The 16,613-nt window shown below is 49.2% G+C and overlaps 1 protein-coding gene across 6 annotated transcripts in view; it reads left to right on the top strand.

Annotated features, from left to right (window-relative positions):
* The first annotated feature begins 8,552 nt into the window (after nt 1-8,552).
* Nucleotides 8,553-16,613, top strand: part of SLC18A2 (solute carrier family 18 member A2) — a 114,838-nt gene continuing 106,777 nt past the window's right edge. For all 6 annotated transcript variants that reach the window (XM_072805163.1, XM_072805159.1, XM_072805161.1 and 3 more), the window contains exons 1-3: nt 8,553-8,632; nt 8,920-9,054; nt 10,522-10,876. In XM_072805163.1, coding sequence (XP_072661264.1) covers nt 8,934-9,054; nt 10,522-10,876 — 476 coding nt within the window. In that variant the 5' untranslated portion in view covers nt 8,553-8,632; nt 8,920-8,933. The remainder of the gene's footprint in view (nt 8,633-8,919; nt 9,055-10,521; nt 10,877-16,613) is intronic.

Below are 16,613 nucleotides of genomic sequence, written 5' to 3'. Positions count from 1 at the left end.
GGAGGAAGGGAGGACATTCTGGGCAGCAGAAATGGCCTGAGGGAGGGCTCTGGGGTGAGGAGTGCAGAGTGCATAGACAGATGGGAGACTGGAATGAGAAAGATAATCAGGCAAAGAGGAAGAGGAAGAACTTCGCAGGCAGAAGCAGAGTGCAAAGGCCCTGAGGCGGACAGCCCAGCTTCCAAGGAGCCCTTTGTGGCTGGAGGGGGACAGCAAGGCAGAGTGGCATCAGAGAGGTGTGGAGGCTGCATGAGCCAGGCTGGTGAGGGCCTTTCAGGCCAGAGCTCTTCAGGCTGCAATGTTGGGACCCTCGGGACCCACAAAGACATCTGAAGCCTTGTGAGAGCCCAGGTAACCAATCATAAGGGAATCCAGTGTTAGATCAGAGGCAAGGGCAATGTGGCAAATAAAAATGGACGTGGTGGTTGAGGCTGGACAGGGTCCCATGAGCCACAGTGAAGACATTTGACCTTATCCCAAGTGAAGGCCACTGCCTTAGAACAGGGAAGAGCATGACCTCACTGGTGTCTGGGAGCTCTCTCCAGCTGGTGGTGAGGAGGGTGGACTGTGGGAGGCCTGGGTGGCCGTTGGGGTAGCCACTGGGGATGACGGCAAGTGAGGGTGCAAATTCAAGGCATGAAGGTAATGAAACACCGCTCTTCACAGCTGGCTGGCTCCTTGCCGCCCTCAATTACAGCGAATGTCCTCAGACAGGTTGGTGATTCTATTAAAGTGGCCAAACCTGGAGACCTGCGTTTTACAGATAATGCCGCATGAAGCCAGTTAATTCAGTGATTGGATTATTAAGTCAGAGCATCTATGACTTAATTTTATCGGCAGTCAGCAAGGCGTCCTTCAAGTGAATTGACATTTGCTTTGCCGTTCCCTCTTCAACCACAACAGATTTGGTTCAATTTTAAACAGAAAATGTTCTTTTGCAGTATGCAGAAGAGCTCAGAAAGGAATGGAAATGAAATGCGCTTGTTCCCCCCACCGATCGTACCCTCATTATTTATATGTATGCTCAGCAACTGATCGAGCTGGCTTCAAGGGAAAAAAAACCCGAAACCCCAAAACCAACCAAACAAAAAAAACCCTTTGAATGTGATGAAGCCTGGCTGAGACCTTCCATGATCACCGGAAAAGAATGCAGCCCGCTATTGTTCAGGGTAAATAAATATCAATTAGGCCAATGTGGTTGTTGGTATTGTTTTGATCTCAAATATCTGCTGATTCTTTTGGTCCAGGTGTTCCATCAGTTGAGGGGAAAGAAGTGTTAAATCCCTCAATTAGGGGTGTCTGGGTGGCTCAGCGGTTTAGTACCGCCTTCAGCCCGGGGTGTGATCCTAGAGACCTGGGATCGAGTCCCATGTTGGGCTCCCTGCATGGAGCCTGCTTCTCCTTCAGCCTGTTTCTCTCATGAATAAATAAATAAAATCTTAAAAAAAAAAAATCCTTCAATTAGGATTGTGAAATTGTCTTTTTTCTCCTTTTCTGGCTTCGTTTCATATGTTTTGAAGCTCTATTATGATGAACATACCCACTATGATGACTATGTCTTCCTACGGCATTGATCACTTTAGTCATGACGAGAGGACCTTCTTTTTATCTCTGTTTAAAATTTTGTTTGGGAATCAATGTGATCTGACATTAATACAATTATTCTACCCTTTTATGGTGACGGTTTGCCTGGTATATTTTTCCCACCCATTGACTTTCAACCCATCTGTGTCTTTATACGTAAAGAGAGTCTCTTATAGGCAGTGTAGAGGTCAGACGATTTTTTAAAATCCATTCGGACAATTTCTGTCTTTCAATAATAGTGTCCATTACCACTTAATGTAATTTGGGGTATAGCTGGATTTTATCTATCATGTTATTGACTCCTCTGTGTTTTTGCTCATCTGTTCCTCCTTCCCCACCTTCTAAAATTATCCGAACACTTTATAGAATTCCACTTAATTTTCATTTCCTGTTTAGCTGTTTTGCTATTCTTTGCATTATATTTTACAGGTGCCTGAGAGATTACAATACACACCTTTAATTTTTTCAGTCCATTTATCGTTAATAATATACCACTGCACACAAAACACAGAAGTCTGGTCACTTTATAACATCTTCACCACCCTCACCCCTTAAGTTATCGTTGTTAGAAGTAATACAGCCACACAGGTCAGGAATCCATCAAAACGGTGTTGTACTTTTTTTTTTTTTTGACAGTGTTATGTTTTTAAAGAGTTAAAGGTTTATAAAGTAAATGGAAAAGGTTAAAATAAGAGAGAGGGGAAAAAGCAGAAAACATCTGAGTCTTTTGCATCTCGCCAGATATTTATTTACCTTTTCTGCAGCTCTTCGTTCTTTCCTGAGGATCTGGGTTTCCATCTGCTGTCATTTCCCTTCAGTCGGGCTTGAGACACAGCACAGCCCTGCCCGTCCCTGGGAGACACGGTCCACGTGGGTTTATATGCCAACTCTGCACGGAAAGCCTTTGTCTTTTCCAGGCTTCCATGGCTGACAGTGTCTTTGGGAAGGAACCTTGTGTACAGAGAGCTGATCATCTGTGCACACTATGGTCACTGGTCCTTGCAAGGCCCATTTCTTGGTTTATCCCCACTTCTTTCCACTTTCCACCTCACCCCAGATCCCCCTGTTCCTGGGCCCCTCCCCGACAAAGGCATCCGCTCCTGTGCACTCAGTACACAGCCTTGGATATGTATGGGGTGCTCTGCGCGCTTTAGATGAACCAACATGCAATCATGCCGTAGAACTTGCTCTTCCCCGCCCCCTCCTCCTTTCCTACTCAACGTTTTGTGAAATCTGTGCTACTTCTAAGGGCTCCAGGATGCTCCTTCTAGTTTCACTTCTTTATTCTCTAATGATGGAAACCAGGCTTGCCTCCAGCTGCCCACTGCTGCCGAGGGCTCTGCAAGGTCTACCCGTTTTTGGCCCTCGTAGGGATTTCCCTGAGACACAGGCAGGGGGAGACATAGGCTGGATCGGAGGGGCCCTGTTCACTTCATTCCCCCAAGCGGTCCTGATGGCTCTCCAGTCCCCACCCCACCCCAAGATCAGGATCCCCATTTCCTTACATCTTCACCAACAAATGGCATTTACCAACTTCCTAACTGTTGCCGGGCCAATGGGTGTCTCGTTGTTTCTCATGGTCTTTGGCATTTCTCTGATCACTAGCATACCTGAGTGGCATGAGCTTGGTAGCCATTCGGGCTTCCCCTTGGGTGACGTACCTGGTGCCCTGTGCCTGGTTCTCCAGGGGGGCACACCGGCTCCCCACCCCCCCACCATGTTGACATCGGGCTTCACTAGGCTCAGAACTATGCTGTCTTTTGAAGATGCCTCCGAACACTATTTGCCTTTCCCAGTTCAATGCCTGGGAGTGGAATCTTTTCCTTAATTCCAAGTTCTCTTATAGGGCGAGTACCTGAAAATTTTCCCCACGGACCACCTACACCTTCCAGGTACTCAGCACATTCACTTTTACAATGCCAGAGAACACTTTTTAAAATTTTGATTTCATTTTAATTCCAGTATAGTTAATGGTGTTATTTATATTTAGTTTCAAGTGAATAATATAGTGAAGCAACACTTCCATACATCACCCAGGGCTTGTCACAACAGGTGCACTCCTTCATCCCCATCACCTGTTCCCGCCACCCCTGCACCCATCTCCCCTTTGGTCCACAGCAGTGTGTTCTCTAGAGTGAAGACTCTGTTTCTTGATTTGCCTCTCTTCTCTCCCCCTTTGTTCATTTGTTTTGTGTCTTAAATTCCACACACGGGGTGAAATCATATGGTATTTGTCTTTCTCTGACTGACTTATTTCACTCAGCATTATACTCTACAGCTCCAGCCATGTTGTTGCAAAATGGCAAGATCTCATTCTTTTTTTATGGCTGAATAATATTCCACTATACACATATCCACATTCAATCTTCTTTATCAATTTGTCTATCCACGGGCTCTTGGGCTGCTTTCATAGTTTGGCTACTGTAAATAGTGCTGTTACAAATATAGGGATGCATGTATCCCTTTGAATTAATGTTTTTTTTTTAATTTTCTGGGTAAATACCCAGTAGTATGATTCCTGGATTATACAGTAGTTCCATTTTTAACTTTTCGAGGAACATCCACACTGTTTTCAACAGTGGCTGCACCAGTTTGCCTTCCCATCAACAGTGCAGTTGAGTCCTTTTTCTACAAATCCTCACCAACACGCTACTTAGTGTTTTTGATTTTAGCCATTCTGACAGGTGTGAGGCGATATCTCATTGTAGTTTTGATTTGCATTTCCCTGATGATGAACGATGTTAAACATCTTTTCATGTGTCTTTTTCCAATGCCAGACAATATTTTATGAGTGTGAACATCTGCTGTGTGCCTGGCACTAGGCAAGCATCATCTCCTTGAATCCCCATAACAGCTCTGGGAGGGGGCCTCTTATCATGCTTGAATGACAGATGAGGAATAAGGCACAAAGGAGCTTAGTAAAAGCCCAAAGTCATATAACTTGTAAAAGTGACCCAGGCAGGATGCTATTTATAGCTTGGATTCATTCTAGTTTATCTCGAATAACGCCTATTTCAAATAGCTGCTATGTTCGAAGCAGCTCCCTATCATTCATGCCTTATCGTTCCTAAATATTGAAATTTACTGCAAAAAGTCAACCCTGGTGGCACCTTTGTACCTTTCCAGTCCCTAGTGTTTGAAAAGGATGGGAGCGGGTGGAGGCAGGGGGGTCGGTGGCTGAGCTCACTGATCCTAGTTCCCAGTAAGAACAAATGTGTCACTAGGAGGCTTTCTCAGAGCCTGGTCTTCAAGGAGTGGCCTCCAGCAGGGGAGAGAGAAAGAAAAATAGAATCTTCCATTTTGAGCAAAGGTGATTTCTCTCTGGTTCCCATGGCTCTGCATCAGAAGGGAACCCTACCTGCCCAGTGCTCATACTCTTTACAGGCACTTAATAAGCATCGACTGTGTTCAGCAATCTTGGTGATGATCAAAAAGAGTGGCCCTTGTCCTATAACCTAGAGAGACAGAGATAATTGATTACACTCATGGGAATATTATTCCTCATGGGCAGACAAGTTCTGGAGGAAGTAACTGTTCCGTGAGGGTTTAAAAGAGAAGGCCCTGTCTGATAATGGAGGGGGGGTTTCCATGAAAGGATGGCTTCTCCTAAGAAGTGACATTAGGGGGATCCCTGGGTGGCGCAGCGGTTTGGCGCCTGCCTTTGGCCCAGGGCGCGATCCTGGAGACCCGGGATCGAATCCCACGTCGGGCTCCCGGTGCATGGAGCCTGCTTCTCCCTCTGCCTGTGTCTCTGCCTCTCTCTCTCTCTGTGACTATCATAAATAAATAAAAATTTTAAAAAAATTTATATAAAAAAAAAAGAAGTGACATTAGGGCTGATAAAGAAGAATGAGAAGGTGATAGCTAGGAGAAGAAGGGGAAGAACTTCTCAGGCAAAGGGAACAGTGCAAAGGCCCTGAGGCAGAGAAACACTGAGAGGAACCAGGGTGGCTGAAGGGGAAGGCAGGGGCTAAGTGGGGTAAGAGAAGGTTATGGAGTCCCAAAGATCCAGACCAGACTGGGCATCCCAGGCTGGATCTTCAACCTGGAATGCCAGGACGCTGGGTATATGAGGCAGTGTCAGCTGCCTCCTCAGTCCCAAGCCATGGGAGACCCTCGATTTACACATGTCCTCTATTTTAAAGGATTGACATGGACCCGGGTAGAGACATGAGGTTGCTCCTATATCACCTCCCCGTTCACTAAATCTCCTGTCTCCCACTGGTCGGAGAAGAGGCTCAACTCTCATCCAACCTGATTCTTACTACCTTACTGTGTTATATTGTCCAGAGGCACAAAACCAAGAGCATCCAGAGGCAATGTTAGTGTCTGTTTTGTCAAGGCTCAAAAAATCCTTCCCCGATCCATCTCACTGAGTCATGCACTTCTAATACAATTTCTCTTTCTTTCTTTCTTTTCTTTTCTTTTTTTTTTATTTTATATATTTGAGAGAGAGAGAGAGAGAGCATGAGCTGGGTGAGGGGCAGAGGGAGAAGCAGACTCCCTGCTGAGCAGCTGCGCAATGTGGGGCTCAATCCTGAGACGCTGGGATCATGACCTGAGTGAGCCGCAGGCAGATGCTTAGCTGACAGCCACCCAGGCACCCCTACAATTTTTCTTACTATGTTTAATATTCATTTATCAAAATTCTTATGTGTGTATGATGCCTTAATGATTGTTCCAATAACACGATTGTAAAGGGAATTTTAAAACTTAGAACATACAGCCAGAAAAAAAACTATTTTAAAGCTGATGCATATTCATAATTTGTTGCAGTTTATGTAATAGACAAGGTGGTAAATAAAGAAGTGATAAAAACATTACAGTTGGATCAAATTCTGTTGGAAGTGCAGTGAAAATATACTTTGAAGGCATAAAGAATATAATGTAAAATTTTTGGCTTAAAGAAAAACTTCATTGTATTTTTTTTTAGTATAATACGGTGGTTTTACGTTCTTGTACTATTTATATTCCATTGGGTGCGTTTAAGTGAGAGTTAGGCTGGTTTATATATAAGGGTCACATATACACTATACCCCAAAGCATTTAAATTTATTAAAAAAATGTTAGATGCCAACACAAATATGTGTGGGGCATACAGATTTTTAGAGCATTCTTTTGTGGGTATCAGTGAAAAGTGTGAAGACGCTGTTGTGGCCACGATGCTCCAGGGGTGGTGGCAGAGATCAGAGGGAGGGAGCATGGAGAGTGGCTTTTTCATGGGCTCCAGATTCCTCCCACTGGCTGGGCTGGAGCTGGAGCTGGTGTGGCTTCCTGTGTTCACCTGTATGGCACTGCTACCAGAATGTGTAGGCACCCCAAGAATGGTGATTTTTGCCTGCTTGAGCCATTACTGTCCCCCAGCATCAACCATAGCGCCTGGCACATAGTAAGCACTCAATAAATATTTATTGGAGGAATGGATGGCGGATACACCAAGCTTTTGCTTTGCGCGGGGCACTGTGTTAAGGGATTCCCATTTCACCTTTACCACGACCCCACAGTTGTCGCAGTTAGTATCCTCATTTCAGAGATGGGGAAACTAAGGCACAGAGAGGCTACGTAATTTGCCCAAGGTCACCTATCAAGGAAGTAGCAGAACAGGACCCAGGCAGGCATCCTGACAAGAGCGCTTAACCATGACACCTCTCTGCCCAAGGAAGCATGGAGCAGAGCCTGTGTCTTTGGGTTCTGGAACTCCGGGCTCTTGGGGGCACTCCGTGGGGGTGATACCCTCCACAGCCATCTACACGACTCCCTGCCATCTGCCCTCTCCTCCTAAGTGGTTTTCCTTCTCTCCCTGTTTAATATTTAAGTTGACACATCCTGGGACATCCCGGAGTCCCCATGTTACTGACCTACTTACTTATCCAACCATCTTTCTCACACATCAGGGGGAGCATGGGGGTGTATGGAAGGAAGGAGGTGAGAGGGTGGGGGGAGCACCATGCCCACCCCCCCCCCCGCTGTAGGCAGCTTCCAGCTGACAATTAGCCAACATTAATAAAACAAGGCTGGGCTCCAGGTTAGGAGACTGTAGCAGAGTAACATTTATTCTAAGTGGCTTTCTAAGAAAATAGCTCCAGTTCTTTCCACCCCCTAGAAGGGTCTCCAAAGCTCCAGCTGTGTCAGGGGGACATCGGTTTGTTTCTCTGCTGCTTATAAAATGGAGGGACCTTGGAAATCAAGAGTGGGCCCTTACCCCTTGGTAGTGAGGATTACAGCTCCTGAGCACCCACAAACGGGCACCGTGTCTGTCCTAACCTGAACCCCCCCCCCCCAGGTTCCCTCCCCACCTCCCCACCTGGCACAGCACCCAGCAGAGGACTACAGACAGCATCCAGAGTCTGGGCCAGCTGCCTCCTCAGTCCTTTTGCTAACGTGCCAGGTACTTGCCTGGTCTCTAGTGTCCCCTGTCCAGGGTGACCTACTCCTGGGGGCTCCAGAGGCCCAGGCCCCTGCTCCTACTTTCGGAGTCCTAGGCTCCAGGGCCTGGGGTCCTCACGTCCCCTCTCCCACTAGAGGGTGACGGATCGGTGTCCCCTTTCCCTGTGAGGGTACCCAAGGACCTGCTGGTCAAAGACCCCAAGCGGCACCCTGCATCATGCTCCAGAGGGGCGACAGGAGAGGAGCGGTGGGGCGCAGCGCGCCTTCCCCGGGAAAGAGACCGTCCCTGCCTCCCGACACCCTGCGACCCCCACCCAGCAGCCTTCCTGTCCTCACGGCCAGTGTCAGGGGGCAGCGAGGCTCGGGGAGCAGCTGGCCAGGAGGAAGCGCGAACCGGGGCCCTGGACCTCTCCATCCCTTGGGTCGCCGTCGCCGCGGGGGCGCGGCGGAGGGCGGGGAGGCGGGCTCCGGTCCGGGCAGGGTGGGGGCCCCCCCGAGGCGAGGCCGGGACTGGGGGTGGCGCCCTCCCGCCCCGCCGGCCGTGACGTCAGAGCCGGACCGGGTAAAGCGCGCGGCGGCGGCGGCGGCGGGGCGCTGGGGTGGAGCCGCGCGGACGGACGGAGCCCGGGGCGCGGGGCAGGCAGCCGCAGGCGACCTCGAGGTAGCCGGGGGCCCGGCGGGGGCGGCGGGGAGGGGCGCCCGGGCCGCGCGGGGGTCCCGGGGCGAGCGGGGCCGCAGGACGCACGGGGCGGGAGGAGTGGGGGGCGCGGGGCCCCGGGTTCGCGCCCCGACGCCGCGGGCGCGCGTCTCTGAGCCGGAGCGCAGGTGCCCCGAGGGCGCAGCCGCCGCAGGTGAGCAGAGCGGGGGGCGCGGGGACCCGGCCGGGGTGTGCGGGGCGCGGGGAGCCCCCGGGCCGCCGCCCCTCAGCGCGCCCGCCCCCGCCCGCAGCCCAGCCGCCGAGCATGGCCCTGAGCGCGCCGGCGCTGCTCCGCTGGCTGCTGGAGAGCCGCCACTCCAGGAAGCTCATCCTGTTCATCGTGTTCCTGGCGCTGCTGCTGGACAACATGCTGCTCACCGTCGTGGGTACGTAGGGACCCCGTCCCCGGCCGCCCCACCTCCCCTGCCGGAGCGCGCCCCGGGAAGGTTGGGGGACACACTTTGCAAAAGCACCTCCTTCCTCCCCGCGCCCCCCGCCCCCATCCCCACGTCTGCCCACTGGGCTGGTTGCAGCCGCGTTTTGTGGCTTCGTTTTCCTGGTGGTCAGGTCAAAAAATGTGACATCTGTTGAGAACCAGAACTTGTGTTTCCTCCTGATAATTTCCTGCTTCCCCCTGCCTGCTTTGACCGCGATGAAAAGATTTCTACTAAGAACCGGCAATCCCTCGGGGTTCGAAATAACGTTACAATAATTATTATGCAAAAAAATTATGCTGACCTTATTATTATTACAATAATTATTATGCAAAAATGATTATTTTTATGCTAACCTGGAATTATGTTAATAGTTATTAACAATTTGGCTTATCATTTAAAGGAAAGGGTCAGCATCCCTCCCTCCCAAAAGGGAAGTGACCTGGAAATATGTTGTATTAGTGTGCAAGGTTCCAGGTGGAAACGTTTCGGGACCTTTTCAAGAGCAGTTTGAACAGTGTTGGATTTTAGTCTTTTCTCTACAATGGAGTTTTGAAGAACTAAATAATTAAAATCCAGGGCTCCTAATAAGCCCCATTAAGAGCACAGTATTTGGTGTACTTTTCTTAAAAATCTCCAAAATTTTAATGAATAGCTTTTTAAAAGAAATTGGATTCTCAGGGATGGGTTATTCCCCTCCTCTGCATTTGCGGGTTCTCACCTCCAGGATTACCTGGGTAGGGATCTCATCAGAGTTCAGTAACAAGGACCATGCTTCTCCTTTGTGTGGAATGCTTTGTTGTCACACACAGGCCCAGAGCTGCTTTTACATGAGTTTTTCTTTGCCTTTGTAGAAGTCTCAGGAGTTTTTCCATTTTCCGGGTTGCATGAAACATTGGGGGGACTTCCGACTCAAGTAATGGAAAGATGAAGTGGGCCTGTTGCAGGATTTCCGAGTTATTACTTCCTGTGGGTTTATTTTTCCCCTAAGACCCGTAATGAAATTGAGATGCCTCTTTCCTGGATTCATTCACTTAAAGGTCTTTCTGAGTTTCTCTCTCTGGGGAGCTCCTGTTGACCCCAGGTCAGCACTGAACAGACTTCAGACCACATTTTGCTCTCCTAATGTAAGGGAACCCTGAATGAGCAACCCCACAGAGGCCCAGAACCCCAGGCAGGTCCCTCCTGCACAGTAGCTGGCTCTGAGGGCGGCTGGAGCTCTCCTGGCCTCCTGGGGCTTTGTTCTCTCCAGTAGCTCTGCCGCGTGAGGCCCTTCCAGTGTGGGCCCAGGGATCCCATTCCAGGGGCAGACCACTCTGGGCCCCGGGTGGCATCTGACACAACCGTCATTTTGCTGCCGTTGGCCCCGGGGTGGGCTCCCATATAGCCACAGCCTCCCTGTTGTGTTTTTGCCCGCAGTCCCTATCATCCCAAGTTACTTGTACAGCATTAATCATGAGAAGAATGCCACGGAAATCCAGACTCCCAAGCCAGTGCTCACCACCTCTACCTCAGACAGCTTCCAGAGCATCTTCTCTTATTATGACAACTCCACCGTGGTCCTGGGGACTGGCAGCCCCAAAGGACCCCCCGAGGGGCTGCTGCAGCTGGCCACCACGCAGCACCCGGTGACTAATACATCTGCTGCGCCTCCTGACTGTCCCAGAGAAGACAAAGCTCTCCTGAATGAAAATGTGCAAGTTGGCCTGCTTTTTGCCTCTAAAGCCACCATCCAGCTCCTGACCAACCCCTTCATAGGGTTGTTGACCAACAGGTGGGTAGGTGCTGAAATTTTGGCCAAGGAGGGGTTTTTTTTGGTTGGTGTCTTTTTAAAAGAGTTTATTTATTTGAGAGAGAGAGAGAGAGAGAGAGATAAAGTGAGCGCACATGGGGAGGGGCAGAGGGGGACCTGGGAGAAGGAATCTGAAGCCAATTCTGCACTGAGTATGGAGCCCAATGCCGGGCTCGATCCCTCAACCCTGAGATCGTGACCTGAGCTAAAACCAAGAGTTGGAGGCTCAACCTACTGAGCCATCCAGGTGCCATCTGGCCTAGGAATTTTATATTTATATTGTTGCAAGGTCTTTTCTCCCTAGAATTCTGTTTCTTGTTCATTTATCAGAATGTGGAAAACCAGTGGTGGGTGAGGTGGGGAGAACCCTGCACCTTCACCCTCCTCCTCCTCATGTTTCTCTCCTTAATTGTGATATCCCTTTTGTTCAACCTTTTGGTTTCCCCTTCTATCACTTAGAAAATAAGAAACTATTGAAACAGAGTAAAGGGTCCCTCCCCAAGTGGGAGAACTCAGGTTCTGTCTAAATGCCAGATTTCAGTAGTACATTTGTCAGAATCACCCTTGGGTAGCAAGACCTCTGCAGCCACCATGGCATCAGCATTGGATTCTGTGTGTCACACAGCTCTGTCTTTTCTTCTACCCCGGGTCATCCACTTCCCTATAGAAAGCCAGGGTGGTTTGCTTTCAAGCTGGCGTAGTAAAGGCTCAAGATGGCAGTTGGAGAGGGGTGGGGGGAATGTGGAGAAAGACCAGTAGATGGACCTCTTAGCTGGCTCTGAGGCCCTGGGCAGTGTAAACAGCTCCCTGGCCAGCTACTGAGCTGCGTCCCAGTGCACAAATAGAAAAGTGAGGCTGTTTTTTGGAGAAGTCAAACCAGTGAATAATGCCCCAAGCCAGCTTTATGTTAATCTGGATATTCTGGGTGATTTTTTTTTTGGACCCCTCTGAATTTTGAATAATTGTTCGCATCTCTGCTGTCAGTGGCCATCCGGCAAGTATTCTTCTACAGCTGAGGTGGCCTAGCTCTGCTTGGTACCTTGGGGATCAAAGTATAGGACAGGAGGCTTGCAGAGAAAAGGAAGAGGCAATCCCTGAAGGTGGTGGCTGCAAAGAGGGGGAGCTGGGGCAGTGTGAGTGGTGGGGTGGGTTGCTCTACAAACATGATAGCTCTAAAGGCAGAAAAAATGGTAGAGGGGAGTGCCCAGCGTCCTACTTGTGAACCAGCCCCAGACACATGAGCAGAGACAAAGATTACAGTAGGCAAGGAGCCCGTGGGTGGAATGAGTCTGAATAAGGTAGTCAAGGTGACAAGGAGGGTCCAAGACAAGGCTGTAAGTGGCCCCAAGTGCCAGGTTGGGAGAGGAAGGGGTTTTGTTGGTGTGAGGGGGGTGCTTGGGAGCCACTAGAGGTTCTAGAGCCAAGTTGAAGAGGTGGGAGCCAAGCATGGTTTTCAGTAGGTCAGCCTGGCACCCCATGTAGGCTGGGAGCAGGGACATCTTTGCTTCTACCCAGGCTTTGGCCTGTGGTAGGGGAAGCAGGCCCAGCTATGTCATTTGCAGGGTCCTTTGTTCAAACATCATTGAGCATTTCAAGACCGTAACAGCAGAGCATTCAAGCAAGCAAAGGGCTCCTATGAGAGTGGGGCCAGCTCTGGGGCAGAGAAGAGGAGGTCTGTTGAGTGAGGGGGCCCGGGGTGGTGGCAGAGGCTCAGAGAGACAGATCTGGTCTCCCCCAGCACAGGCTACCCAGAGACACACATGGGTTACTGGTCACATACCTGTGGCCAGTTGGATGGAAGCATGTTTTTAAACTTCTGCAGTTTGACTCTCTGGACCGGGTAGTGGGGCCACCAAAGACATTTTAACAATCCCAAGCCACGTCCAGCCCCCCAATATTGTGTCAAGCAATATTATGAAGCTTCTGGGTAAAGTGTGCTAAGTGCAAATGAACCTCATGAGGACAGGGTGACTGGGAGCCCCACCTCGAAGCATCGTTACTGAGGTGCCATTTGCAGGTTCCTCTCTTCTTCAGCAAGAAAACCAAACCGTAGTTGTAGGGTTGTTCTCAGCCTCCAAGAGTGCTTCTCTAAATGCATCTGGTGTAATTACAGAAGACGTCTCTGGGTTTTGTATTCTGAGAAAGCAAACAGCTCAAACGCTACATGAGGAAAATTGGCAAGGCGTTACAACAGTAATGTCTTCAATCACTTGGGCACGGATGTTCCTAGCTGAGATGCTTAACACAGCACTTAGGGACTTGGCCAAAATGGTGTGAGTATTCCAATCTTCCAAATGCAAATGGTAAATGAAAAGCTTTTTTAAAAACCTCACTCTCGTTTTCAATGCTTTGCTCACACCATGGGGAAGAAGCTTGTTTAAAGCCAGTGGGACCTTTTATCCTATGAAATACTCCAAAGAGTTTACCGTTTGTAGTCACCCAATACTATTTGGGGCACAAAAAAGGGGAATCTTCCAAGAGAAACCTAGTTTTGTTTTGTGACTTGTGAAAGTCAATCTTTTCTTATGAGTAATCCGCTTTGCAATTTAGAACAAAATTGGCATCCCTAACTGGTTCCCCCAGGTACCCAGCAAATTTCAAAAGCCTCTCCAGTGGCACCTTGTATTATGGAAATGCAAACAAATTTTAATACTGATGTAGCGTAAACTCTGTCGTCCCTCCAAAACGCTCGTAATTTTTGTGTATATTTTTAAATACTTTCCAAGCCCAATAGACATGAATTTGGGGGGACCGGCAGCATTTCTGGGCGCCCCATGGCTCTGCTTAGAGAAGGGCTACATTCTGCTTTCCTTAACAGGACTTTCCTTGTGAGCTGCTGTATATAGTCTTTTGATATAATTTGTGCCAATCGCATCCTCAATTATGAACAAGATGTGTGACGCACATTGTCAGCGTTGTAAACAAGTGTGTTGAAAACAGCATTTTGCAGTTGGATAATAGTTTCTGATTAAAGAAGGGCGGTGAAAAGCATGGAGCATCAGAGCTTGAAGAGGCTTCAGCAAGGGCTTTGGGGCCAGTCCTGCCGTTTTGTAGGCAAAGAAGTTTTCATTTCTTCTTCAGGGGCTATATTTTTACTGCAAAGCGGGTGCCCACTCAGTTCCCTTCCTGAGTGGAAGAGAAAGCACCCGCCCCAGGGCAGAGGCAGGACCAGAGCCAGTGTCCAGACTCTGTCTGGGTGTCTTCCTCCCTTCCTGTGCTTTCCACCTGCTTAGTGTTTTACAGCTTTTACATTTAGCTACTTAGAATCAATGGCGCAGGTCAAAATCTGTCCTTCTTGCATCTGTTTGGGCTCTCTCTCATTGTACCAGGCTGAACTAGTGGAGTGAAAGCCCAAACGGTGAGTTATTGATTGCTATTTTTTTTTAGAGATTTTTTTTTAGAGATTTATTTATTAGAGAGAGCGCATGCATAATGGGGGGAAGGGGGAGAGGGAGAGAGAATCTCAAGCAGACTCCCTCCTAAGCATGGAGCCCCGCCGTGGGGCTTGATCTCACGACCCTAAGATCATGACCTGAGCTGAAATCAAGGGGCAGACACTTAACCAAACAGAGCCATGCAGGCGCCCCCAATTGCTATGTATAATCATTGAGCAGGGAGTTTAGAAAAAACTAGTGTGGTTTTTTTGGACACACCCTCCCTCACCTCCCCTGCCCCCCCGGAAAATATCTTTGTCTAGCCCCTGGTGTGATCTGGCCCTGCTTGCCAGCATCTCTGCAGCGCTTGGGGAGGAAAAGCCTTCTCCATCCCCCCCAGGAGGCTGGTAGGAGCCACTCCTTTCAAGAACCATTTGCGGCAAGTGGGACCCACTCATCATCACATGCGTCGCAGCCCAGACCCTCCTGTTCATGGTCAAGTTGCGGCTGCGAGTGGCTCTTTCAGGCCGGTGATACAAGAGGCGGGCTGCCTATCTGCTGTTCTAAATACCGGATAAGAGCCCTCATTCCAGACCCTGAGTATAAAGTGGCAATTCCCTAGAAATGTTTAAGTGCCCACAGGGCGGCTAATATGATATGAGTTTTATTCCTGTTTTATTTCCGTTTTCATTTCTTCTTCAGGGGCTATATTTTTACTGCAAAGGGGTGCCCAGAGAGGAGGGAGCGAAGAGCCTTTGATTTTAGCAAGTGCAGTGATCACATAAACAACAACACACTTTGCAAAGCCCGCAGGTGCCTTGGTTGGCTTGACTTTTATCTTGGAGGCTCGTGTGACTCAGAATCCCAGTTTATTCATTTCACGACTGCAGCTGTGTGTCAGAGGGAGGGGGAGGAGGCATTAGACCAGCAGCGTCTGTTACCACCTGCCCTGTACGTGAATTTGAGGCCTATGTACACCTGACGGGAGGGTTCCCAGGCGGGCAGACGATGGAAGGGCACCTTTAGGTTTCTCTCCAGGAATCAGGTTAAGGACGCGGCATCATGGTCTTCACTTGCTCACCGCAGGGCTTCCGTAGCGGTTGTATCTGGAGAACCAGGAGCTATTCCAGACTATTCCAGATGCCCTTGGATGGCCGGGGAACGAGTTCACTTGGGGTGCTGGGGGACCGCACCTTCGGCCCCCTCCTTCGTTCATCCTCGTGGTCTCCTAGGTCTGCGTTTTATCAAGCCAGCATCAGTGGCTTAATTTATTTGCATAGTTACCCCTATATTTGAAAGCCGGTTATTTGTCCTCACAAATCTTAATCCACATCTGAATGACAAGGAGGAAGCCGCAAGGCATGGATCTCTACAGAATGGGCTGCCGTGATTTTTTTTTTTTCCTCTAGCTTCAGCCAGTTGGTCTGAAGTAGGCTTTGTGGGAAGAAGCAGTGACCTTTTCAGTTTTTCTGCGGACAGGGAAGCCAGCCCCTCCTGAAAGGGATCTCCCGTCCTAGATGTCATTAGGATGGTGTGACACAGTCTCACTTGTGCAGTGAAGAGAAGCTGGCAGTGGGATGAGGCGCTTCTTGGGGGAGCAAAGCCCCCACCTGAGCTTCGTGTCAGGGAGCAGGGGTCGCCCCCACACACTGAGGAGTCCAGGGCTCCACAACCCCCCGCAGGCAGCTACCAGCCAAAAAAGACAGACCTGAGCACTAAACCGAAGAATTTTGTTTTACATACGAAACGATGGACCATCAGCTCCTTGGTACATCTCAGCAATGTAAGGCGTCATCCCATTTCCCGATGTTCGCTTGCTGTACCACCTTCTAGAAGATAACTGAGAAGGGTGATGTCACCCTTGACGTCTTGTCTCCTCTGATGATAGCTTTGTACCCTTCCAGATCCTCTACTGTGTGTCCTTGCTGTTGTCATGTCCCAGGGCAGAGGGAGCCTGAGTTTTATTTTATTTTTTGTTACTGATTATTTTCAAAAAGATTATTTATTTATTCATGAGAGACAGAGATGGAGACTTAGGCAGAGGGAGAAGCAGGCTCCCTGCAGGGAACCCCATGTGGGACTCCATCCCAGAACCCCGGGATCACGCCCTGAGGCAAAGGCAAACGCTCAACCTCTGAGCCGCCCAGGTGCCCTGAGGGAGTCTGAGTTTTAACAGGCCTGAGAAGGGAGCTTGCATTGGTCTCTATGGCAAAGATAAGCTAGTTATTAAAGGAAAAAAAAGTATTGATTTTCAGTGATGAGTTAGGGAATACGGAGTTTCTCCACTGGTGTGTAGGTATATATAATGAACATAACTTTTATTGCTTTGTACTTTTTTTCTGGGG

This window comes from Canis lupus, chromosome 29 (genome assembly GCF_048164855.1).
Source record: "Canis lupus baileyi chromosome 29, mCanLup2.hap1, whole genome shotgun sequence".
Classification (NCBI taxonomy): domain Eukaryota; kingdom Metazoa; phylum Chordata; class Mammalia; order Carnivora; family Canidae; genus Canis; species Canis lupus.
Note: the sequence above shows the minus strand (reverse complement) of the source record. Positions and strands in the feature narration are given on the sequence as shown.